The 27,864-nt window shown below is 40.2% G+C and overlaps 1 protein-coding gene across 1 annotated transcript; it reads left to right on the top strand.

Annotated features, from left to right (window-relative positions):
• Positions 1 to 2,584: 2,584 nt before the first annotated feature.
• LOC108709925 (leukemia-associated protein 7) lies at positions 2,585 to 12,541 on the top strand. The gene is made up of 2 exons (XM_018250194.2): positions 2,585 to 3,287; positions 9,924 to 12,541. Exons 1-2 carry the CDS (start codon positions 2,868 to 2,870, stop codon positions 10,128 to 10,130), a joined length of 627 nt encoding a protein of 208 aa, XP_018105683.1. The 5' UTR covers positions 2,585 to 2,867; the 3' UTR covers positions 10,131 to 12,541.
• The last annotated feature ends 15,323 nt before the right edge of the window (positions 12,542 to 27,864 follow it).

The raw sequence follows: 27,864 nt of genomic DNA, 5'->3' as shown, positions 1-27,864 counted from the left end.
CTGGGAGACTAAATCTCCTTGAATCTTAAGGTGGTCATACACGGGCAGATAAAGCTGCCGATATCAGTCGTTTAGACCAATTTGTCAGATAATCTTCCCGTGTATGGGGGCTTCCGACGGGTCTTTCCGATCGATATCTGGACACGATATTGATCGGGAAAGTTTGATTTTTCTCCTGACCGAACCGTCGGAGCCCATTGCTCTCGTCGTAATCCGATCGTTTGACCATAGGGCCGAACGTTCAGATTACCCCCTATATAGCCCTGCCGTTAATGCCATATCGGGGAAAAGATCCGCTCATTTGGTGACATCGCCAAACGAGCGGATCTTATAGTGTATGGCCACCTTCAGTCTGTGCCCTTACCCTTAAGAGCGATTGCCATATCTACACCTAGCAATGCAAGTGTCAGGGAGCTGTTATCCTGTTACTTTTCCATTGTTTTGTTAATAGGCTGCTGGGGGGGCTGATATCACTCCAAATTGCAGCACAGCAGAAACGTGTGACTGAATTTAATCAGAACACAACTCACATGACTGAGGGCACTTGGAAAACTAACATTTCTAGCCCCCACGTCAAATTGAAAAATAATAAAAAAATTAGTTGGATCTTTTGAAAAAACAGATTTCAGTGCAGAATTCTGCTAGAGCATCACAAGTGCATATTGAAAAATTTTTTTCCTGTGACAGAATCCCTTTAAGGTCAAGGATCTGGAGACCCCAGTCCGATGCAGTGCCCAGGGGTATGGCTGCCTTCGGCACCTTGCACTGTATAATAAATTCAACTCTGTTATATAGTTATCCACTATTGTCACCAGTGACATCTCTGTAAGGGCAATGGCAGAACAGACTTGGTTGTTTCATTTTTTTGTAGCCCTTAAAATGTTGCACCAAAGCACCCCCCACCCCATAGACTTAGGGCAGAGACAGACGAGAGATTTAGTCTTCTGGCAACAATTCGCCTTTTCTTCGGGCGACTAATCTCCCCAGCACACTTCTGTTACCGTTTGCAGAGCGCTGTTCAAAGCAATCACGGAGTCTGGCAGATTAATATCAATATAATGGCTTTATTGAGCGCATTAAAAACTGCTAAGGAGGGGGATCACATCTAACGCGTTTCGTGTCAGAGAACCTGACACTTCATCAGAGTAATTAGTGCATACCTGTGTAAGTGCTTAAATAGTGACACATATGCATATCATTAGTGTATTAAAGGTAAAGGACATTCTTGTGAAACAGCAAACAGATTGTTGAAATTGTACATATAGAATAAAAACAATTGTATCCAAATGACATTCATTATTCCTAAATGTGATACATATTTCCTTAATATTATATGTGTATTTATTTAAAAGGTTATTGAATTAAAATATGTACATTATATTAATGGTGTTGTTGTACTTCAATTCATCAAATTGCTATAAATAAATAAATGAAGTGCTGTGTAATATTAATAAATGTATCAAATAACCATTTTTTGTGATTAATTCATTAAGAAATATTAGTGTAATCAATTGATTTAAAAAATCATCTTAAAAATTGTCTTGGTGATTGAATAGTGCACTTATGGTGATAAAAAAATTTTTTGTTCATTTATAAGTATATATATATAAGTGCACTATTCAATCACCAAGACAATTTTTTAAGATGATTTTTTAAATCAATTGATTACACTAATATTTCTTAATGAATTAATCACAAAAAATGGTTATTTGATACATTTATTAATATTACACAGCACTTCATTTATTTATTTATAGCAATTTGATGAATTGAAGTACAACAACACCATTAATATAATGTACATATTTTAATTCAATAACCTTTTATATAAATACACATAATATTAAGGAAATATGTATCACATTTAGGAATAATGAATGTCATTTGGATACAATTGTTTTTATTCTATATGTACAATTTCAACAATCTGTTTGCTGTTTCACAAGAATGTCCTTTACCTTTAATACACTAATGATATGCATATGTGTCACTATTTAAGCACTTACACAGGTATGCACTAATTACTCTGATGAAGTGTCAGGTTCTCTGACACGAAACGCGTTAGATGTGATCCCCCTCCTTAACAGTTTTTAATGCGCTCAATAAAGCCATTATATTGATATTAATCTGCCAGACTCCGTGATTGCTTTGAACAGCGCTCTGCAAACGGTAACAGAAGTGTGCAGTGGAAGCCGGCTAGAAGGAGCCGAACTATCGCGAGAGCTGCGGCTTAGCAGGAGCTGGCGTGCAAGGGAAGCGCTCCGCCATCAGCCACATCGCATTCGTGTGTCCGTGACTAATCTCCCCAAACTGCTTCCCCGCCGGCTAGAATTGAAATCGCCGGTAGCATGGCACTCAGATCGCTTTGTTTTCTGGAAACTTCGGGTGATTTCGGAAAACGAAGCGCTCCGAGTGCCATCCCGTCGGCGATTTAGATTCTAGTTGGCGGGGACGCACTAAGAAGAGACGATTTGTCACTGGGCAACTAAATTTCCCCGAATCTTCTCGTCTGCCTCTGCCCTAAGGTAAAATGTCCCAATGCTTTTCCAGTCCATGACAAGCAGTGACATAACACAAAAACAAACTGCAGGGAGAACATTGTGCCATGCAGACAATTGCACAACAGCAGGTCCATTTGATTATCAGGTTAAAGCGATTATACAAGGAGAGCACAGTGTCAGTCCATGAAGCAGTGTTGTTGCTGTTGTATCTGTGCGATGCACCTCAGAGTCGCACCCTATAGGCACCCGGGGGTCAGTGGGAGGTCTGGGGTCGGACCACACACTGTGACACAGCACTATTTGGGCTTCACACGCTCCCAACTCTCATTTTGCAGCTGATGAGTGTGCGATTGTGACGCAGGCAACATGCAGAGACCGGGAATTGTCGGAGTCGCGCTCAACCACCAGGACACAGCGTTTAACACGCTCAGGGCTTTACAGCAGGACCGGCGATCCGAACCCTGCGCTCTCATAGCAGAAGTCAACCTGCTGCCCAGCACTGCAATGAATGGCGAATGTGCCGGGGAAGGTGCCAGCTCGGGTCGCACCAGAACAGCCAGGGAAATGCAGGCGGACTCTACCAACTCCTCAAGCCCCGCGACTGTCAGCGCGTCCAACCCACGAAGGACACCCTCTTCAGCAGGGAGTAAAGGCCCTACGCTGGCGCAAATGGCATCGCAGAACCGACTGTCCAGGGTCACCAACTCCACCGCGCAGCTCTTACTGGTGGAACAGAACGTACTACAGCACCTACCGCCCGAGCGCCCCCTCCTCATTCAGCTCAAGGTAAGCTCTGCCCTTTTCTACAGTAAAAACTACTGCCATCTAGTGGCGACAGGCCAGATTTGCTTCTCAGTACCCTGCTAATTATATTATTATTACTACAGGTATGGGGACCTGTTATCCAGAATGCTCTGGACATGGGGTTTTCTGGATAACGTATCGTTCCGTAATTTGGATCTTCATACCTTAAAGGGATTCTGCCATGATTATTATGATGACGTTTTTATTTCTAAATTACACTGTTTACGCTGCAGATAATTCACTCTACAATATAAAATTTTATTCCTGAACCAGCAAGTGTATTTTTTTTTTTTTAGGTCATTTTGCCTGGTGATGTGCTTCTGTTGTTTCTCCTACTCAATGTAACTGAATGTGTCGCAGTGGGACCTGGATTTTTACTATAAGCTGCTGTGTGGCAAAGGGGGCAGCCATTCAAAGGAGAAAAAGCTCAAGTTACACAGCAGATAGAAGATAAGCTCTGTCTGTCTAATGGTGTTATCTGTTATCCATTAGTTAACCTGTACCATATAGCCGTTTTTCAATTTCCGCCATTGCTCCACAGCAGCTTGTTTATATGAACTATAGTAGTGTTTCTGAAGCAAACACATCAGTTTTACCAGTGCAGGCAACACTACATGATATTTTCATTACTTTAAAACACTTACATTTTTTGGTGTTACTGTTCCTTTAAGTGTTGTTCTTATATCTACCAGGCAGCTGTTATCTTGTGTTATCTGATTACCTTCCTATTGTTCTGTTGTTGGGGGGGGGGGTGATATCACTCCAACTTGCAGTACAGCAGTAAAGAGTGACTAAAGTTTATCAGAGCACAAGTCACATGACTGGGGGCAGCTGGGAAACTGACAATATGTCTAGCCCCATGTCAGATTTCAAAATTAAATGTAAAAAAAAAATCTGTTTGCTCTTTTGAGAATTTCAGCGCAGAATTCTGCTGGAGCAGCTCTTGATTTTTTTTTTTCCATGACAGTATCCATTTGAAGGAGAATTCAACCCTAAAGTTAAAAAAAAACCCTACCCTATATAGACACTCCTCCCTCCTCTCCCCAGACAAATGCCCCTACTGTTTACTCGGTGCAGATTCAGGCATCGGAGTTCATGGAGGCATATTTTAGTAGCTGTATGCACAATGTCCTAAATGTATCAATAATGGGTTGAGTGCAGAGGACCTCTTGTATTTGTCCATAAAAATAAACATCTGCTTTGAGGCCACTGGGAACATCCAAGGGGTTGGTGAGCAACATGTTGCTTGTGAGCCACTGGTTGGGGTTCACTGATATAGACCATGCCATAGATGCAAAGCAATACGAGGGACAGAGGGTTATGTAACTACCACTGTACACTGCATCTTTATTACACACAGGAATATTCCAGCAAACTAACATTCCTCCCCAGTGCAGCCAATAAGAAGGCATACACATCATAATATACTTGAATAAATGCATATAAATGATATGCATTAATTACTGTATATGGCCTGACGTTACTTGTATGATTTGCTAATATATAAACCTGCCTTGTAATCATGTAGGTTATATGATATAAGTGCACACAGTATAACCTTGCATCTGTAGTAGTACAACCGTGATAAACGCTAAGCTTTGTAGAGCAAATCAACAATGTGTGCCCCTCGGAAGACATTTCCCTGTGTCTCTAGCATCTATTCTCTGGCAAGGTGTGATGCTCTAGGTTGGTATAAAGTTACCAATATACACAGTCCCCCACTGGAGATGGCAATTTGTTTTGGAACTTATCAAAGGAATCTTTGGAGGTTGTATAATGTGTGCGTTAAAATTATTTATGTGTCAAGGGCCTACAGCCAACACATAACATGAAAACATGTACAATAATACAATGACAAACCCCAAATAAATCCCATGTTTTCCTCCAATTGTCGCTCTGTGCAGAATGGATTTTTTTTATTGTGGCTCCCTGGATAACCTCAGCAGCCAAATTTTTGTAATTGGAAGCACACACTCTGTATACAAGTAGCTTTTCTTTCTGATGGTGCAACTCCCTTACTGGGGGGTTTATACTCCGATGAAGGGAGATGTTTACCCCCCCAAAAAAACGTTGTTTTCATTAGATATATAATGGTACCCTAAAGATAACACAATAGTTAATATTGGTGTGTGCTGGTCTGCTTTCAGCTACATAACCTCAGCACTGCACAGGTATTCCTGTTAGTTGGTTTTCTTTCAGCCTCTAGACAGGGCAAAAAACACTTGGGAAAGATGCCTCCCTGTCATTGCTTACTACCACCACATGGACTAGACAATCTGATGGGTCATTTTAACAACAATGTGGCCCATTGTGTACATAGTCCAGACCTTACCATGTCTGTCTCTGACCTAAAGAACCCTATTTAGTCACACTCCTGTTATCACCTCTCAAACAATGAGACTCCAGATAAACAACCCTTTATCTTGCCCAATGTGTCCTCTAATAAAATTATCTTTCTGTTCTGTACAAGGCAGCTCAGCATGCAATTTGCACAGTAAAGATCCCCCCTCTGACAAAAAACACACTCAAAAATACTGATAAAAAAAGTTTATGCAACTGAGATATATTGTGAATACTTATATAATCTAATACACATATAGTGTAAATAGTTAGGGGATATAATGATTTAGCCTGAGACCCAGGCTAATTAATATTATTAGGTCTTAGCACTGGTAATACAACTATGTGCTGGACAGGTAAGGGCCACACAGTTGCACCTTCAAAGGCAGAGACACGTGGTCAGATTCGGGGAGATTAGTCGACCGGCGACAAATCTCCTCTTCTTCGGGGCGACTAATCTCTTCGATCTGCCTTCCCGCCGGCTAGAATGAAAATCACCGACGGGATGGCACTCGGAGCAATTTGCTTTTCGAAGTTGCTCCTGAGGCAACTTCGGGCGACTTCAGAAAACAAAATACCCACCGGCGATTTTCATTCTACCCGACGGGAAGGCAGTTTGGGGAGATTAGTCATCCCAAAGAAGAGGAGATCTGTTGCCGGGCAACTAATCTCCCCGAATCTGACCGTGTGTCTCTGCCCTTAGGGCCTTTTTAAAAGGGGATTTTACAAACATAGGGACCGACTTAATTCCATGAGGAAACGTTTATGGTTTAGTGACGATTTATGGATGAGATTCAATGTGAGGAGAAAAACTTTTCTCCTAATTAAGTCCCATAGACTTCATTAGAGCTTTTTTGACAATATGTCTAGCCCCATGTCAGATTTCAAAATTGAATATAAAAAAATCTGTTTGCTCTTTTGAGAAATGGATTTCAGTGCAGAATTCTGCTGGAGCAGCACTATTAACTGATTCATTTTGAAAAAATGTTTTTTCCCATGACAGTATCCCTTTAAGATGACCACACAAAATTTTAGTTGCCCCCCCACACACACACACTCTGGGTTGGCAGCTTTTTGAAATTGGTTTGGGGCCAAAGTAGGGTTGCCACCTTTTCTGCCGGTAGAGACCAGGCAGGGGGCAGGGCCGTGATGTGGCGGAGGGTGGGCCGTGCCATGAGGGGGCGTGGCTATGATACAGCGATCGGCGATTGGCCGATTATCAAGTTAATCATGGGGAATCCTGCCCGGTTTTCCTAATTTGGAAAAACGGTCAGGAAATTTGCATACGATTGCTCTTTTTAATACAGGAGCATTCAGTGCTCCTTAGGATGCGGCAGGGCAGCATGCCGCCCGTAAAGTTGTGCCTTGCCACAAATCCGGGCCTGGGTAGAACATATGCGTCGCTTTGGCTTTCCAAAGTCGCCCTAAATTTCCTTGCAAGGCAAGTATGGGTGATTCACTTTATCACCAATGGGAAAGCATTTGGAGGAGATTAGTTGCTCACAGAAGAGGAGATAGGTGACTAATCTCCTCATGTGTCATTGCCCTGATACAAGCAAGTTGCTGAGCTGTCCTAAATCCAACACCTAATTATAGATCGTAAATGAGATACAATCAGATACAAGTGCCCTCTACTTTTCACATGATCTGATAACCTTAATCTGCTTTAGGAGCTGTTTAACTACAGTATATAAAGACCTACAGGCGTGGAAGTCATGATGAGCTCTGATATCCATATTTCTTATAATTGAAAAATATCACCGAGTCATTTGACAAAAGTGACTGAATGCTGTTTATGACTAACAACAGAACAGGACATTCCTGACTTTCCTGTATTAAAATGGCACATCATGAGTATTTTTATAAGTCACTACTGCTATGATTAAACTGATGAAGGAACTAGTCTGAAACCAAATACAAGTATGGGTCTCGCATAGACTTCATTTTATCCAAATAATCCAAATTTTAGAAAATGTAATAATAAAACAGTAGCTTGTACTTGATCTAAACTAAGATATAATTAATCCTTATTGGAAGCAAAACCAGCCTATTGGGTTTATTTTATGTTTACATGATTTTCTTGGAGACTTAAGGTATGAAGATCCTTTTTACAGAAAGATTCATTATCCGGAAAGCCCCAGGTACCGAACATTCTGCATAACAGTTTCCATACCTGTATTCATTTGGCCAAATATTCATTCAGGGCTTGCTGTAGTAATGTAGTACTTAAATGTCATGGCTAGCACATGTATAAAGTTACCAAATATAACTACAAGCCTTCTAAAAAATGAAGCCTGTGTTTCAAATACAGTATAGAGTTAAAAATGACTCTCCTTGGAAAATGTTCTCACAAATGTTGGTTGTACACCACCAGAAAGCCAAGTGTGAACCCAATTCTACTTTATCTATCACCCTCTGCATACAATAGACAATGGGCTGGCCATTTACTATCTTCTGTCTCACCAGCTAAAGATACATCCAATTATCCTGGAGCTGGTAGAAAGACATAGGCTAAAGCTGGCCATAGATGCAAAGATCCGATCCACTCAGAGATATTATCGGCAGCCGTCAGAAATTTTCTAAAGATGTCGCCAAACGAGCGGATCTCCCTCCGATATGCCCACCTTGAGGTGGGCAATATCGGGCAGATCCGATCGTGGGCCCTAGGGCCCAACGATCGGATCCTAGCATTCGGTAAACGGGCGGTCGGATCGCGGGACCGCATCAACGAACAGATGCGGCCGTGATCCGACGGGATTTTCTGTCCCATCCGATCGAGATCTGGCCGACTTTCGGCCAGATCTCGATCGGGGAATCCCGTCGGGGGCCCCCATACATGGGCTAATAAGCTGCCGACACAGTCTGTCGGCAGCTTTTATCGGCCCGTGTATGGCCACCTTTAGGCTGTAGTGGCACACATAGGGAACCTCAAGCAACTCTTTATTTTAATTACTAATTTAAAACATACACACACAGATTTGTTTGGGCAGTTTGAGAGTCTGCCCAGCCTGCTTCATTGGGGGCAGTTCCAACAGACCATGTTTAAGACCTCCTGCAATATGTTGGAGTGAGAATTTCACCTGTTAGTAACTTCTTGGGTAGGTGGTGCAATGACAGATCTTGACATGAAAGAAGCTGCAGATTCACATGTTTGATCCATCATCTTAAAGGGATCCTGTCATAGGAAAACATGTTTTTTTCAAAACACATCAATTAATAGTGCTACTCCAGCAGAATTCTGCACTGAAATCCGTTTCTCAAAAGAGCAAACAGATTTTTTTATATTCAAATTTGAAATCTGACATGGGGCTAGACATTTTGTCAATTTCCCAGCTGCCCCTGGTCATGTGACTCATGCCTGCACTTTAGGAGAGAAATGCTTTCTGGCAGGCTGCTGTTTTTCCTTCTCAATGTAACTGAATGTGTCTCAGTGGGACATGGGTTTTTACTATTGAGTGCTGTTCTTACCAGGCAAGGTTATCTTGTGTTTGGGAGCTGCTATCTGGTTACCTTCCCATTGTTCTGTTGTTAGGCTGCTGGTGGGGGGGGAAAGGGAGGGGGGTGATATCACTCCAACTTGCAGTACAGCAGTAAAGAGTGATTGAAGTTTATCAGAGCACAAGTCACATGACTTGGGGCAGCTGGGAAATTGACAATATGTCTAGCCCCATGTCAGATTTCAAAATTGAATATAAAAAAATCTGTTTGCCCTTTTGAAAAACGGATTTCAGTGCAGTATTCTGCTGGAGCAGCACTATTAACTGATTCATTTTGAGAAAAAAAAATTTCCCATGACAGTATCCCTTTAAATTAAATTAATGGATCAGTTATTATTTGTCAGCTAAGACCATTGCTTAGCTTGTGGCCTCTCAGGGGCTTTTGTTGTCTCCAGGTAATAACTGAAGCGACAGTACCCACCATTCAGCCTATCAGGCCCATTGCTTAAACCTGGCTATGCTTAGGACTTAATTTGATAAAGCATTGAGACGTGGCTTTAGGCCAGGGAAATATCAGTGGCTATGTGGCCTTGTGTGGATGGAGTAGATATGCCCCAGGCAGATGACATACTGGAGAAGACTGGCCTACCCATTAGCAGTTTAAGGGCACATTCATTTGAGGGCAATTCTTTTAGATTGTCCTCCTTGCAGATGGTCAAAATAGCTTAGTATGACTATTCTTATTGGCTGCATTTGATTGCATGAAGCACCTGTGTATAATTCATGGCCCAGTTATATGTTTCAGATTCTCATAACACTCTTTGTGCTTTTGTGTCTGCAGGATAGCATTGAGTTCAGAAACATCTGCACACACATGGCTCTTCAGGTGGAAGACCGGAAGTTTGATAAGGATGTGAGTGAGGCCCAGCAATGCTTAAGGACAATCATCACTGATCTGATCACTGCCCTCTCCGCACTGCATCTGGAGTTTTGTGAGGCAGCCACAGAGGATCTGCGCTCCATACTGAAAAATCTCACCGAGACCTGAGCAAATAATGGACGGGTTGACAGGACATTTGAGATACATATAGGAAGCCAGGAGTTGGTGTGACCAATGCAATTCACTGCACACAAGGAACAAACCATAAAAATGGTACATTCTTTTGCCTGGGCAGTTCAGGGACAATATGGCTTCTCTAATGTCCGTAATAAGACTGTGGACAGTGACAAACTGGTGGACATGAATTGCCCTGTTTGGCAAGAATTTATCCTTTGTCCTACATAGCACAATCATATGGCATGTGAATAATTATGCTAAGTAAACAGTCAGGTACATTTTATTCAATCAAGAATCAGGATGTCTGCTCTGGGGCTGTCAGCTGCTAATAGGCGTTGTAGAGCAATAACAGCTGTAGGGTGGACAGTACATCTGAATCTAAAGGTCTAAGCATGGGCCTTAAACGTCATGAGCATAAAAACGAATGTTATCTTTTAATTGCTGTCAGTATTATCCATTATATCAATCTGTTAACTTTATTTGAAATCCTGTTATGTGAAAATTTGGATTTGTTTTCTTTTGATTTGCACTGACCATTTCCCTAAAGTTGGCCATACATGGAAAGATCCGCTTGTATGGCGATTTAGCCAAACGAGCAGATCTCTCCCTGATATGCCCTGATATGATATGAGGTGGGCAATATCGGGATGATCCGATGGTAGGCCCTAGGGAACGAACAGATGTGGCCGCGATCCAACGGGATTTTTAGTCCCGTCCAATCGACATCTGGCCAACTTTTGGCCAGATGTCGATCGGGGAAGCCCGTCGGAGGGCCCTATACACGGGCCAATAAGCTGCCGACTCGGTCTGTCGGCAGCTTTTATCGGCCCGTGTATGGCCACCTTTAGGCTGATAGTATTATTTTACTTCTGTCTCATAATCATCCATGTTGAAATGATGGGATTCGATTCCATCTGCTTTCAAGAGAATCTGTGCAGAGCCCACCATGTCTCCTCCTGCCAGCCTAACCCTGCCTCCAATTGCCCCTTCCCCATAGAATGTAATGCAGGCAGTAACCTAACATTTGAACTGTTATAAAATAAACCCTGGTGGTGGGGAGTACAGTGCGCACCCCACTCTACAACAATCGTTTTTTTACTGCTGTGTAGCATCATGGGCATTACTTTAGCATTCATTTCCTGTATTTGCCTTTATATATGTCACATACACGGCTGCTACTCATTTCATTTATAGGGCCTGCATTCACTGCATATTAATGTGTGATGACCCCATCCCATCCAGCAAAAAACAGCAGAAGTTGCGATGCCTCTTTCCACATGTCACTTCTCCTAGTATTATTTAAAGAGATACTGACACCAGAAAAAAACACCTTTTTAATATCTATCATAACATTATGATTGAATGCTATTTATAATTTGGCCATAAATGTATTTGCCTGATGCTTTTACATTACCTTTCCTACCCCCTTTTTTACCTATGAGGGAGCTGCCATATTTGAGCTTCAACAGTCTGTTAGCATTAGAAACTCGAAGGGTTGTGAAGGGACAGTCAGGTTGGCAAAACAGTCAGGTTTAGGAACTAAACTATCAGCGAAAAACGATCAACATGACCTATAGGTAACTTTTCATGTAGATTAATACTTTGAAATAAAATATCACTTTAATGGTAAGCGCTTTGGCTGATGCACACAGAGAGGTGACATGGGGACCTCTGCACAAAAATGCTCACTTGAGTTAAAAAGGCTGTAGTAGTGTGTGTGTCTGTGTATGTGTGTGTGTGTGTGAGCTTCTGGTTCCATCATAAGTGCAATATTGTATACAAGTGTTTGGTGCTGCACCCACTTGCCCAACCAATTTATTTTCCACCCCCATGGATACCAAGCCAAAAGACTCATGGCACACAAGGCCTGTAGTCTAGCACATGTATTTGTTTTTTGACTGAAAACAGACTGTGTTTTCAGACCATGGCTATGGCAGTATCATGCATTGTGGTTACATATCCTTATAAATGCCACCCATTGATTCTCTGTTTCTGATACCATTGTTATATTGTTTGTTTATGAAATGTTTATATTATTACCACTACTCATGTCTGTTTACAATGTGTTGCTTATATTGTTTATCCTTATGTTGTTGCTTAGTTGCACACTCACATATTTGGGCCCCAGGCTTCCTGTATTGCCCCTCTTCTTCCCCCAGCAGTGCCTACTGTTGTAGGATGTCTATGGATAACTGCTCCTTAGGGACCAGGAATGGATCTGTTATCCAGAAAGTCCCATAACGGGAAGGCCTTCTCCCATGGACTCCATTTTAATCAAATAATTTGGTATTTTAAACATGTCCTTTATCTCTGTAATAATAACTCAGTACCTTGTACTTGATGCTAACACTGATATAACTGATCCTTATTAGAGGTAAAACAGTCCTATTGGGGTTCTAAGATATATACCCAAAATTAATACATAAGCAGCCGATAGTTGATATCATATTAAATGGCATATTAAAGAATCTTACCAAACTGGAATATATATTTAAGTAAATATTGCCCTTTTACATCTCTTGCCTTGAACCACCATTTTGTGATGGTCTGTGTGCTGCCTCAGAGATCACCTGACCAGAAATACTACAACTCTAACTGTAACAGGAAGTAGTGTGGAACAATCGGATCAGCCTGATATCGCCCACAGCCTGATATAGCCCACTTCAATGTGGGCATATCGGGGAGAGATCCGCTCATTTTGCAACGTCGATGGCCACCTTAAATTTATGGAGATCCAAATTAAAGAAAGATCCCTTATCTGGAAAACCCCAGGTCCCTAAGCATTCTAGATAACATGTCCCAAAGCTGTACTAAAAATCCAGTGAATTATGGGCTATATGTCATTCAATGAGAAAAACTAATCTCATTGTTTCTCACAAGAAAATGCAATAGAAATTTAGAATTGAATTAGGAGATCATCTTTTTTGGTTGAATTGAATGTTGCCCAGTATAACTCTGGCTTTGTTTATACAGCCTATTAAATAACATTCTTGTGTATTTGCCTTATCTGTTTGAAGTACACTGTGAACTTTAACCTATCTAGAGTATCATAAAATGAATCATACCATTTTAAGTATTTTAACTGTTATTTTGTTGCAATTTATAGCAAAATAATTGTGGCAATATACTGTATTTATTATTTGTTTTTTCTATAAAATACTGTACCTACGACTCATTTACTTTCCAATTAATTGTCATTTACACGAGCTAGTCAAGGTCAGAGCATCAGGTTTCATTTCATTTATCTATTTTAATAGTTCAGTGTTTTGTTTGTTATGCTTTAGCAAAGCTGAATTATAGGTTTTATTGAAAGAAATGTAAGAACAAAAGATGTTTCCCTGCTTGCTGTCTTAATTTTCTGCCGACTGTGGGCTGGTCAGCAGAACTGAACAGCAGATGGTGCTGTAATTTCCAAATCCTTATGTTAGCAGTGTCATAAACGCTATTTAAAAAATAATAATAATGTAATGTTACTAGGCTACTTGCAGATGGAGAGATTTGTCAGCTTAAATACTTGCTACCACAGGCAACAAATCTCTCCAAAAGGCTTTCCCACCACCATTAAAGTACTGTATGTCACCAGTGGGAACCAGTGTACCAGTACCCATATGGCCTTGAATTGTAGCATGCTAGGGATGTGCAGGCTGGCTCGATACCCATGGGTTGGTAGGGTTTGGGCCAACTTCTACACGTATTTTGCGGATCACCGGTTGCTTTGGGTTGAGGTCTTCTATCCCTCTCCCCGCCCGCGACCTTACTTTGCTATGGGTTGGGTGGGTTTGGGCCAATTCCTTTACATTGTCTGTGGGTTGCCTGCGCTGGCTTATTGTTCCAGCGGTACCTATTTATACAGTGTGACTGCCCTGCCCCTTTTTGTGATATCAGAGAAGGGCGGGTCAGGCACGGGCCACACACATTTTGCATGTCGCGGGTGGCATCAGAGATAGGTGGGTTGGGCAAGGGTCTATAAATGGAGGTGCTGGACTGGTTTGGGTAAGGTGACGGTTGGGAGCAGGCAGGTTAGTGTCAAGTGCAGGTCAAATTTTTGTCGACCCACACATCACTACAGCATACAAAAGGGAAATGCTGATGAAGATCAATAGTAAGCTTTTTTTTAGCTAAGCCTAGAGCAGTGATCCCCAACCAGTAGCTCGTGAGCAACATGTTGCTCACAAACCCCTTGGATGTTGCTCTCAGTGGCCTCAAAGCAGATGCTTGTTTTTGAATTCTGGGCTTGGAAGCAAGTTTAAATTGCATAAAAACTAAGTATAGTGTCAAGTAGAGTCTCCTGTAGGCTGCCAGTCCACATAGGGGCAACCAAATGGCCAATCACAGCCCTTATTTGGCACCGCAAGGGCCTTTTTTGTGCTTGTGTTGCTCTCCATCTCTTTTTACATTTGAATGTGGCTCACGGGTAAAAAAAGGTTGGGCACCCCTGGCCTAGAGTAACATTTTAATGTCGTTCAATTCACCACCAGAAAAATAGTAAATTAAATAATGCTTAAAGGGGACCTGTCACCCTAAGAAATAATTCCAAATCCTATTTTATGATATTAGTCAAGCAAAATATACTTCACTATATTGATTAGATGTTGAAGACGGAGGAGTAACATCTAGGAAGTGCAGAAGGTGAAAGTAATTGCCAGCCCCATCTCTGTGCCCAATGCAGGCAATATATGATTGACAGCTGATGGATGTTTTAATAAAAAAAAAGAATTTGGGTTTCATGTTTAATCTTAAAAGGACTTTTATTATACAGCTTTTTATTTCTGGGCAACATGTTCCCTTTTAGTTCTTTACTGCTGAGTCAGACAGACAGACTAAGAGCAGGACAAGTATTCAGGGATCTAAATACTGAACCTATTTGAATAATAAACTGGGATTTAGACAGTGTTAAAGGTCACAGCAGATGCAGCATTTCAGTTACTGATGTCCTCTCAATGAGAACTTCTGCATCAACCCCCAGCCCCAAAGCATAAGCAATTCTGTTCAGTTCAAGTTACTAGGAAACATGCAGCTTATGGCACACCTCAGAGAGCGTCACTGATGAATACGGAAGTGTGCCTCTTAATGTGGCCTTACATGATAAGATCCGCTCTCTTGGTGAGGTTGCCAAACGAGTGGATCTTTCCCCGATGTGCCCACCAACGGCAAGGCGATATCAGGTGTAGCACCCTATTATGTGTGCAGACTGTTTGAACATTATAATGCGGGACTATAATTAGTATTAATGGACAATGGATTACTAAATTGCTCCCTGATGTGATAAAACAGAGACTGCAAACGTTTGATCTTTCTGGAGGCAGAACTATTGCTTGGGGTTAAGAACTACATTTCCAACAAGCCCTTGCTACAGGAAGTGCATGGAGACAGCCAATAGGAGCCCAACCCAGGAACCGGAAGGGGAGGGGGAATTAACCAGCAAGGAGGACTGTGCTGTGCTGGGAGACTTAGTGACTGGGGCAGTTGTGTTGCAGCCAGGATTAGTGATTAGTCAGAAAGAGAAACTGTCACTAATCTGCAGAGGAAGACACTGCAGTTTTGCTGAAAGTTGATTCCTGTTATTCCCTGGAGGGAAAGTGCACAAGGTCCCAGTAGCCAGTGTGATCCTGGGTTGTGGCCTTCCAGACAATTTTGATCAGGAGGAAAATCCAGTGAGAGGAGAAGCAGAGTTCCTGATAAACTGTGAGTCATCATTAACCCCTGCCCTGCCAGTTTGGAAGATTAATATTCAGCCTTATGGACAGAGGAGCCCCTAAGTTGCTGGATGTTTTCACATGTGTTCAGATGTGCCTCCTTTTTGTTATTACAATCATCAGCATTGAGAGAGTGTTGCAGTGAACCAGAAAAGTTACTGAAGGTGATTTCAGGGTTTGCATAGTCACCTCATCAACCTGCAAGGATTATAAGTAAGGCTGACAGCATTGCATTCATCACAAGGGGCCCCCACCGGTATACACACTATATCCAGCTGGCAACTTGTTGGGAGAGACTTAGGTGTGCACACCAGGGTTACACTGGGCTATTCTTAAAGCTGTCATTGTTGTTACATTATTGTTATTTATTCTAAATAACTAATCTCTTTTCTTACAGCTTCAGCTGTTAAATAAAATAAGGCTGTGCCTGTTGCATTGCCATTCTTGTTTGTCTGTTCACTGGATCTGGGGTGTCACCAGTATACTTTGCAAGATCATACCCAATAGCACAATTTCATAACACACTCACGGGTGTGCTACACAGGTTTATCCAAATGTTTGGCCCTGGGGGTGATCTATCGGATTATAATGAAGAGAATGCGTGCTGATGGGTCTAGGGTCGCGTCAACTAGCCACTGCGGTCCTCGATCGCAGGGGAAAATCAAACCTGCTGGATCGATATCAGGCCGTTTTTTGCCCTGATATCGATCGGCGAGACCTGTCGGAAGCCACACACAGGCAGATAACCTGCCGGGTCGGTCTCTTTACTTGACCATGGGGACATATTTATGGTTCAGTAGAATGGAGAGCTATCAGTATGGGCCAATGTTTTGTTTAATTTTATCTTGGCTGTGTGTACAAAAATGGTGTCTCCTTCTGTGCAAAAATGGCTACTACTACGAAATGGGTTAAGCCTGAGTCTCTCCCTGCCCATATGCATTTAAAACATGTTTTATAAAAGTGGTGATTTTCCCACATTTCCCCTTTAAAAAAAAAAAAACAAAACATTAAATATTTAGGGATTAAAATACCCTCACACCACAAAGACACATATAAGGAAAATAATAGATGCCATACAGCATGAAACATTCCTGCGTAGAATACACAAACACATAATGCACAAATTTAGGGAAACACAGGGCCACTAGAGGGAGTCAAAGTCTAACTTTTCTCTGTGTGTTTTATATTTTCAACATTCTAAATCTGACTTTTGAATGCCTTCAGTAACAAAATGAGTGGTAACCTATCAGTTACCCTTTATCTGCAAATCTTAATTATGTTACTGATGCTTTGTACACTTTCATCTGCGAGAGAGAAGGAAACAAACTTTTAAAACACAGGTAAAGTCTGTCATAAATATATGAAAGCTGAACCTCTAATATGGTAGAAAGCAACACTGCACTGTTAAAAATGACAGTGTCCTAAAAAAAAAAGATGGCTTATTTTGTGACAACAGAACCTATTTAATATATGTGACATGTATTTCATAATGTCATAATAGCAATTAGCTATTATTATAATATTATAATACTTCAATCCACAATTTAAGATGGTCATTCAAACTGTCATCTTATTGGCCCATGTATGGAGCCAAAATGATGGCCTGCCGGGGATTGGCTAGCACTGTTGGGCAGGTTTAGGCAAGGACTGCATGAGCCTGTTGATGTGTTTATCTCACATACTCATCACTACATTAACCTTTACATCTTGCAGGGTCCACATTTTATATTCAAAATAAATGGATAGCAGGGATTCCCCATATGTACATGAGGGCGAGAAAAATAGCATCCACTGACACTGCCTATAAAGAAGCAGCAAACAAGCTAACTAAAAGGTTTCTAGAAAGAGGATACCCTAAGGGCAAACTGTCCCAGGACCTATCAGGATAACCAATCAAGCAAACAAACGGTGAGCTGCAGTCCATCTTTATATATAATTCCCCATATGTGCAGGGCTGTGTCATACATAATGTTATAGAGAAAACCAATCACTCAATACAATTATCAATATAGTAGAATCATATATGTATTGCCTTAAAAACGGTTGCACTTTGGACGACCTTCAGAAGCCACCTTAGGAAACTCTAAAAGTGGCTGTTCACCTTCCAAACACTTTTTTCCATTTCAGTTGTTTTCAGGTTGTTCACCAGAAATAAAGATTTATTTCAATTGCTTTTCATCTTTTATTTATTACCATTTTTCCAAAATTTAAGTTCAAAGTTCCAGCCTCTGGTATTTTAGTCTGGCAGCTCAGTTAGTGATGTGCGGGTCCAAAAAAAATTCAACTGCACCTGACCATAACCTGCCCGCTCCAGAACCCCACCGACCCTAACCCGTCCAGTATCTCCATTTAGAGACACATGCCTAAACTACCTATCTCTGACTTCACGAAAGAGAGTAGCTGGGCAGGCATCCACCTATTAATGGAGCCAATGGAGTAGGGTCATGGGTGGGGAGAGAGACCCGTCCAACCCATGGGTATCAGGTTGGCCCACACATCAATAAACTCAGTAATCCAAGTGCAGTTTCTGAACTGTTACAATTTGCTACATTGGTTGATATATGTCTCAGCAACATCTGTGGAATATTAGCAACTATTGTATCAATTCTAACAGCTGCCTTCATTCAGGGATTCTGCTCAGCAGGGACAAAGATAACAAATGTACCAACTAAATTACAATTTAGAGCAGTTACAGAGTCTGTGACATCCCTCCCCCAGAATAGCTCTAGAAATACAAGAACAATGTAATTTTACACTTCAATAGTAGAAAAATGGTCAGAAATAGAAAATAGAATGTCTTTATTTCTGGTGAACGATCTGAAACCATCTGGACTGAAAAAAGTGTTGGAAGGTGAACAACCCTTCAAGGGCTTGAATAGTATGAATCCCCAAATATAAATATATAGTGCAACACTTTATATTGCAAGGAGGGTTGATAATTTGCTGTGACATTGGGTGGTACAGTAATTAAACTTGATTGACAAGGTTCTAGTTTAACCCAAATGAACTATGCAATTTCAGGTGACCATAAACAGCCAATTTGGCCTATCAGACCAATTCAGCAACTTATCGCCTGTGTATGAGGGCCGTTTATGGAACTAACATTGCTATCTGATCAAAATAGACCCATAGTCATAGTAACATAGTAACATAGTAAGTAAGGTTGAAAAAAGACACACGTCCATCAAGTTCCTTTTTTTTTATTCTCTCTATATCTGACTAACTGCCAGTTGATCCAGAGGAAGGCAAAAAAACCCATCTGAAGCCTCTCCAATTTGCCTCAGAGGGGGAAAAATGCCTTCCTGACTCCAAAATGGCAATCGGACTAGTCCCTGGTTCAACTTGTACTATGAGCTTTCTCCCATAACCCTGTATTCCCTTACTTGCTAAAAAGCCATCCAACCCCTTCTTAAAGCTATCTAATGTATCAGCCTGTACAACTGATTCAGGGAGAGAATTCCACATCTTCACAACTCTCACTGTAAAAAAACCCTTCCGAATATTTAGTCGGAACCTCTTTTCTTCTAATCGGAATGGGTGACCTCGTGTCAGCTGAAAAACCTACTGGTAAATAAAGCATTAGAGAGATTATTATATGATCCCCTTATATTATACTTAGTTATCAAATCACCCTTAAGCGCCTCTTCTCCAGAGTGAACATCCCCAATGTCTTTCCTCATAGCTAAGATTTTCCATACCTTTCACCAGCTTAGTTGCCCTTCTCTGTACCCTCTCTAATACAATAATGTCCTGTTTGAGTGATGGAGACCAAAACTGTACGGCATATTCTAGATGGGGCCTTACCAGTGCTCTATACAGTGGAAGAATGACCCCCTCCTCCCGTGATTCTATGCCCCTTTTAATACAGCTCAAGACCTTATTTGCCCTTGATGCTGCTGACTGGCATTACTTGCTACAGCCAAGTTTGACATCTACAAGGACTCCAAGGTCCTTTTCCATTATGGATTTGCCAAGTGCAGTCCCATTAAGGGTATAAGTGGATATTTTTACATCCCAGGTGCATGACTTTACATTTATCAACATTGAATCTCATTTGCCACTTAGCTGCCCAGATTGCCAGTTTGTCAAGATCATGTTGCAAGGATGCCACATCCTGGATGGAATTAATTGGGCTGGATAGTTTTGTGTCATCTGCAAACACTGATACATTACTTACAACACCCTCCCCTAAGTCATTATTGGAGAACCACATCTGGGCATTGATGTAGTTCTTAATCTGACAACTGGCATATGACCATATGATTGGATCAGCCCAATATTGCCCACCTTGCCAAATGAGTGGATTTTTTATGTATAGCCAGTTTAAGAATCAAAGGCACAATTTAAGGCCTAAATCAGTCCTTGATGGAGTTATATAGAATAAGAGGGATTGAGCAATGCCTATTCCCTGGTGCTGTTACATTAGTATTTAGTATCTGGAAGTGAATGAATTTTCAAAAACAGGGATTTTAGTTACAAGTTGAATATCCTAAAATTGCCAAGCCACCATACCATGTCAAGGTAAACCCCATATAATAACCCTAACTATTTACCTCTATTCCTTGATTAAGGCTTTATAAAGGGGTAAATTAGACCAGAACTATTTTCATTTACAATTGTAACTTGTAGTTACATTAGACATTGGGTTTTCTCTCCTCAAAATTGAATCTCACTCATATGTTTCAAAAGTTACCAAGTCATAAAACAATTGTTTCTCAGGGAATGGAGTCTGGCCACTTTGTATCTCCTAGAAGTTCCATGAGCATTTGGACGTAGAGTTAATACTTTTATACAAGTGACATTTCCTAATAGACATTATTTGAGATTACGAACCACATTCAGTTTGATGAGAAAACTTTAACCTGGAATAGATTTAGGAGATAGGTCTTTATCATCACATTAAATCTGCCACTTGGACAAGATTTAATTCCACGAGAAAAACTTCTCTCCCAATTCCATAGACTTTCGTTGGGTATTAATGGGAATACATGACCAGATTCAATTTGATGAGAAATGCTTATCACATGAATAGTCTACCAAAGTTTATTGGAAAATCAGAAGTAATTTAGGAGATGAAAGTTTTCACATGGAATTGAATCTTGGTCAAATAATGAAAAAAAGTGTCACAACAGTTGCCAAAGTGTACTGACATGACCACCAGGGGGCCACAGTGGGGTCTCAAGGGCCACTGGTCTAAAGGTGGCCATAGCCATACACGGATTGATTTAAGATGTCGATTTGGCCCTTTCAGACTGATTTGACAGATTATCTGCCCGTGTATGGGGCCCTCTGACAGGCCCACCTGTTATCTGGCAGGAAATCGTCCGTTGATCAAGTTTGATTTTCATGTTGGATTGTGGACTGTATTGAGTCATTGATGTGGCCCTTGCTCTGATGGCTCATATTCCCATCATTGTAATCTGATTAAAATTAGCCTGATATTGCAATTTAGGGTGGGTATATTGTGGGAAATATCCTCTAGTTTGGCAACCGTCTATGAATGAGTGCGGCAAAAAGCAAACAGTATGCCTATAACACACACACATGTATATATATATACTCACAATTTGGAATAAAATATTCCCAGGCCAGCACTTCCCTTGTGAAATTAGTGTCTTTTTATTATTATACACACATAACAGTGCTCCAACGTTTCGGTATATGAATTGGAATTGGCCGTGCACCCCTAAAATCACTTGATTGGAGTGCGGATATTGAAGGTATATCATTATATATATATATATATATATATATATATATATATATATATATATATATATATATATAATTTTTAAACAAACAAGCTGAAATTACGCTCCTCACCTTTCTTATTGGGTGCACGTGGGCAAGGTTTAATTTAGATACTAAACAAGGTAGCCCCAGCACTCTCAATATATAACCCCCTGAAAAAATATTCTTGCACAACTGAACTGTAACTTTCTTAAAAAAGACACGTTTAGTTACAAAGTTAGTACAAAGGATGAATAAACTTATACTATCCTTATATATACAAAGCATGCATAAGCTGACGCGCCCCGTCAAGGCAGTGTCCATGTGTCAGTCCTATCCTAAGTGAAAAAAATAGTCTTTGGAAGAGATCATGCTAAATAAAGAGAAAAGCAGGTATGGTCTGTCTCCCCCCAAAGGTAACACTTTATTTTTTTCAGATGGGATAGGACTGACATGCTTATGCATGCTTTGTATATATAAGGATAGTATAAGCCCCCGAGAGGTTCCATGACCATATGACCTTTTATACAGGTCATACTTCTAATATTCTCATATTTTCCAACACGGGATACTTTATTTTTTATAATACACAAGTTTTAGTGAGTCGTGACAAAAATGACATCACTAAGCTCCATTTATAACTGATGATATCTCTAAGAACTGTTTATAAGGATATAATTTACAGGATATTCATGGCTTTTGTGTATTATATATATCCCTTTATAAAGATATTTGAAGTCATCTCAGAATTACTTCTGGCACTCTGGAGGATATGATAGGATATATAACATTCTAATGAAACATGATCCCCTGTTGAAAATGATGAGAATATTTGAAGTCACCTTTGCCTTACATGACCTGTACAAAAGTAAGTCATGGAACTCGGCACTTGATGTCATTGGTGCTTAGCTATGTCCCTTTTGTTTCTGAATAATTGATATTTGTGTATTATAAGGTCTTATGAACTACTTGAATACAATATATTGAAAGTAACCTCAGAGTTTCTTAACCTGTAGAAGAGCATCCTGCCTGAGGCCTTGGACCTTTAGATATTATAAAACTCTCTATATTAGTAGCCATGAAAAAGTTATATATAGTGAATAAAGTACCCCCTCTTGGGTATATTATATTATAAGGATATTATAAGTTACCGAGGAGTTTCATGACCAAATAAAAACACGAGGCCAAAGGCAGAGTGTTTTTATACAGGTCATGGAACTCCGAGGTAACTTATAATATTCTCATATTTTGCAACTGGGGGTACTTTATTTATTATAATACACAAGTTTTAGTGAGTCATGTGACAGAAATGACATCAGAACTCACCGTTTATAACTGATGACATCAGAACTCACCGTTTATAAGGATATCATTTACAAGATATTCATGGCTTTTGTGTATTATATAGTGACTAAAGTACCCCCTCTTGTAAAATATAAGGATATTAGAAGTTACCGAGGAGTTTCATGACCATATAAAAACACGAGGCCGAAGGTCGAGTGTTTTTATCCAGGTCATGGATCTCCGAGGTAACTTCTAATATCCTCATATTTTGCAACTGGGGGTACTTTATTTATTATAATACACAACTTTCAGTGAGTCATGTGACAGAAATGACATCAGAACTCACCGTTTATAACTGATGACATCAGAACTCACTGTTTATAAGGATATCATTTACAAGATATTCATGGCTTTTGTGTATTATAACCATATAAAGGACAATAGAGGATCAGTGGTTTTATACAGGTGAAAGGACTCAGAGCTTAAATATGCTCACATTTCAAATATAGTAAGTACATTATTTCTAAAAATACACAGATTTTGGGGAGTCACGGCAGAAGTAATATAACAAAGCCATGTGGATAAAGGTTTGATTGGTTATTCTTGGCTTATGTGTATGAGAGCAATGAAGTTATAAAATAAGCTTTATTTATAAATATATAGATTTTCCTTCGTATTTGTCCCCAGTATAATATTGCTCTGCTTTTTTTCCCAGAAAGACCCTTGTGTCCAATTTTATAAACAATTTGGCAGCTTTAAGACCACTGGGCCAGGTGGAAACCTGTTAACAGTCCCAAATTCATGTGTCTGTTTCCAACTTGTCCTTATTATACCTCATTTGATTTCTGTAACCCAATGCCTTCAGTTGATACGTTTCTTGGCCTGTTCCCTATAGTTGATATTAATAACTATACAACTTATTCAGATGCAAAACCAAAGCAGAAATCCAATAATTTTCTAGCTATAATAAATTGTATCAGCTGCATTGGGGCTGAAAAGAACAGTCATGTCCTGTCTAAGGCAGCTTGAAAAGTCTTGACGGATTCCTCTGGAATCTATAGAAAAAAGCAGGTTAAAAGATACTGTGTAAAAGGCAAAAGGCATAAATGAATTGCACGTGTGCCAGCATTTCTCATGTTTACTTCGTTGCTTTACTCAATACCACAGCTGCATACACAAAAATATGTTGTAGCTTCTTTGGATTTGGTAGCTTTTAATTTCTTTTTTTTTAACAGAATCCAAATGTTCCTGTTCATCATTATGATAAATTCAGTGTAGGGTGCATTTTATAACATTTAAAGGGATTCTGTCATGGAAAAACATGTTTTTTTTACAAAACATATCCATCAATAGTCCTGGTCCTGCTGAATTCTGTATTGAAAGCTTTTTTTCAAAAGAGAAGAGAACAGATTTTGAAATCTGACATGGGGCTAGACATGTTTGTTTCCCAGGTGCCCGTAGTCATGTGACTTGCGCTTTGATAATACTTCAGTCACTCTTTACTGCTGCAAGTTGGAGTGATATCACCCCCTTACTCCCCCCAGTAGCAACAGAACAATTGCAAGGTAACATGATAACAGCCCCTGACACTTTTAATTTTCAACTGCCTGAACTGGTAGCACCTCCATGTTTCTATTCTACTGCCCCTGCTCTGCTTAGGGCTAATATCACTGCTGGTATTGCCCATAATGCCTACCATCACCAAATAGTTGACAGAAGGAGTTTTGACTTTCACTACTCTATGTGCTTTTGATTTAATACTATCAGGAATGGTAGCAGAGCATTTTAACTGCCCTAACCACTGGTGGGTAAAATGGTATGTGTGCCGCAGCCCTAATGGCTAACACTGCTGGTACAGGTGGTTATTGTGTAAATAACGTACAGTTACGTAAATAATGGTACAGTGACATCCAAAACATTGATTTCAGATCCTAAGAAAGAGGGTAGTTAAACCACAAATACATTAAATCCAGTGATAACTAATGGTTCCTAAAAACCAAAGACCTCCTAGCTCTTGCCTGGAGAAGGTTTTGACATTGTAGAGATCATAATGAAGCCTGAAATCATTTGCATTGCTAAAAAAGGCTCACCTCCTGCTCGCACCCAAACAGGAGAAATATTAGAAAAGCCCAAGTCGAGCTGGGACTTGGAAAAGGACATTGAATGGGACAAACAATAGCTTATCTGAAAGCAGTTCCATTGTGAAGTTCTGGCTATTTCTGAAAGCACAGCATCAGGCACAATGACCTGCCTACACACCAATATTACAGCATCAACCGAAAATACATTTATTGCTTAAAGAATACAATTTTAAATGGTAAAATTAATTATTTGCACTTTAATAATAAAACAACACAATTATGCAATAATTATGAAATAATCTCTTAAAATGAGCATTAAACCTGAAAAAGGAATCTAGTTAGAACTGCTGCATTTTATAGCCCTATCACAGTTTGACTGGGCTTGACACCTGGCTAAAATACCATTCAAATCTGGAGCTTTTTTTTAGGTTCCCGAAGTGATTCTATCTAGTTCAGAGGTTTATGGTGGTGCAATAAGAGGTGCTGTAAAGAGAAGCACCACCGGGGTGCTGAAGTAAGTGATTAGAATCACTGGTGGCGGGGTACCTAACATCCTTTCCTTGTACTTAAAAAGAAAATGCGGTTACATCTGTCATACAAGCAGATGCCTCAGGTCTGACTGGTAATATAATGCAAAATTCACTGGTGTACGGGCTTCCACTAAATGTTAATCTGGATTTACTACTAAGCAGCCTTGTAATGTGAAAGTTATGTTGTATATATTGCTGAATAAGCAGGAGGTAAGATTGGGAGCTACTGGGGGGCATCTTCAAAGGCACAAATCTTCACTGCTAGACCTACTACAGACCAAAAATATTAGGTTTAGAATTTCTAGCCCACTTTTTTGTTGAGCTTTAGTTATCCTTTAAGTACTAACCAATAAATGGCTTGGACCATACCTCATTCAGAGTTCCATACTGAAGATTGACAGACACCATGGCTACCAGTGACATGCTCTTTTAAGAGATCAGGGCTCTCTGAGTCAAAATATCATATGTATTGGGTGAAAAGAGAGCATGCTTTTTTTTTTGGGTTGACACTTGGCTGTTTGTTTAGTTCGTCACCCACACGATCATTGAAACAATGTCACTTTTCAGATGTGCACAAGAGAGATAGAATCCCCTATGAATCCAGCTGGAACGAGCACAAAGATGTGAAATGAAGTCCGTTGAGTTGCACAATTGCTTCTCAGTAGCTTGATTTCTTCACTGCCCCAGCCTTCAGACAGAAAAAGAATTCTCGCCTTTGGAAAAGACTATTTTAAGACCAAACCTTTGATGATGGTATAATAAACCATACATTGTCAACCACATTAAAGGGGAAGAAGCATTATTTAAACAGGCAGTCCCCGGGTTAAGTATGAGATAGGGACTGTAGGTTTGTTCATAAGTTGGATTTGTAGGTAAGTTGAAAGATATACATTTATTTATTAAATGCAACTTAGATCAATGTATTTTGACAGTATTTATTGTTACCTCTCTGTGCATATTTATTATTACCTTTCTGTGCTCTGCAGTAGACAACACACACCAGAGGGGATTGGGGCAGGTGGTTTATTACAGCTAAATGCTAATAAAAATCAAGCAAACCATAGTATGTTACTGTAACAGCCCCCCGTCTGTTTATCAAGGGTCGAATTTCAAAGTTTTTTAGGTCGAATAGGTCTGTATTCCCCCCAATTTGAATCGAAGGAATAGCGCATTAGATCGAATTTGATTCAAAGTTTTTCCCCAAAAAACTTAGATTTTGTCCACCAATTGACCCCAAATAGGTTCTAGAAGTTCCCCCATAGGCTAAAACAGCAATTTGGCATGTTTTAGATGGTGAATGGTCGACATTGAATTTTTAAAGAGACAGTAAATTTTGATATTCTGATTTTTTTTTTTCGATATTCGAATTTGGACTATTCCCTAGTCGCAGTACACAAAAAATAGCTTGAAATCTGAATTTTTTAATTCAAAAATTCTCCTCGACCTTTGATTAATCTGCCCCTTAGTGTGAGTTGTATGTACTGTAAGTCAAGAACTCTCTGTATTGTGCTTGTCTCTAATTAAAACTTGGAGTAGATGGTTTCTGGTGATGCTTGGTCTCCAGTATTCAAATGGCATATTATTTAATTATAGTTCAAAGTCCAATGACTAGTTACAAAGCAAATAAAGGGTATGGAACGTCTCTGGTGGCCAAGTTGGGGTTGTTTACACCGGAGAAGAGGTGCTTAATGGGATATGATAACTATGTATAGACAGGCTACTGTGTTATAAACGCTGATGAGTTATAATATTCACCAGTAGCTCTTCCAGTTGACAAAATGGCATGCATTGAGACTAGAAGAAATGAGGTTTCATCTCAAGATGCTTTTTTATAGCAAGAGTTGTGAAGTTATGGAATAATTTCCCTGAGGCTACTGTATTGGCAGATACAAAGAAAGCGACTATATGCAGTTATTGATATTAACCCTTAGCACAGAGATGATTCATGGACTGGTCTAATTGCCATTTTTGGATTTAGTAACGATTTTCCCCTCCTCTAAGGTAGAGGTGTCCAAACTATGGCCCGCGGTCCAAATGTGGCCTGATATACATTTTTAATTGGCCCGCAGCAATTGGATCCAGGGCCCTCTTGCTCAAGTTTCAAGTTGCGTGAAATGAGTAGGCAGTGTCTGCGCACTACTTGTATGATTGGTTAGCTGGTCTCATTGCACAACGACCTCATCTTCCCTGTGGGTTCGTTAGACCAAGTCTAGCTATGTACTGGTGTTTGAGCTCTTTCCGGCGCCGTAAACAGCTTTCTGCGCTTGCTCTGCAGTCATTAATGGTGAAACAGGGGAGGATGGTAAGTGTATTTCCTGCACGATATATCTCTAGGTCACCTTCTAGTTTCCTAAGTGCCCTTCTAGGTCTGGTGTCAGAATGCTGAGTGTATTAATCTGTAGAC

The sequence above is a fragment of the Xenopus laevis genome, chromosome 2S (assembly GCF_017654675.1).
Source record: "Xenopus laevis strain J_2021 chromosome 2S, Xenopus_laevis_v10.1, whole genome shotgun sequence".
NCBI classification, from domain to species: domain Eukaryota; kingdom Metazoa; phylum Chordata; class Amphibia; order Anura; family Pipidae; genus Xenopus; species Xenopus laevis.
This window is presented reverse-complemented; position numbering and strand designations above follow the sequence as displayed.

Excerpts from the sequence above, each read along its gene's own strand:
- LOC108709925 (XM_018250194.2), top strand. The coding sequence starts at position 2,868 with ATGCAGAGACCGGGAATTGTCGGAGTCGCGCTCAACCACCAGGACACA. Across the intron at positions 3,288-9,923 it reads CCCTCCTCATTCAGCTCAAG|GATAGCATTGAGTTCAGAAA; the intron begins GTAAGCTCTGCC and ends TTGTGTCTGCAG.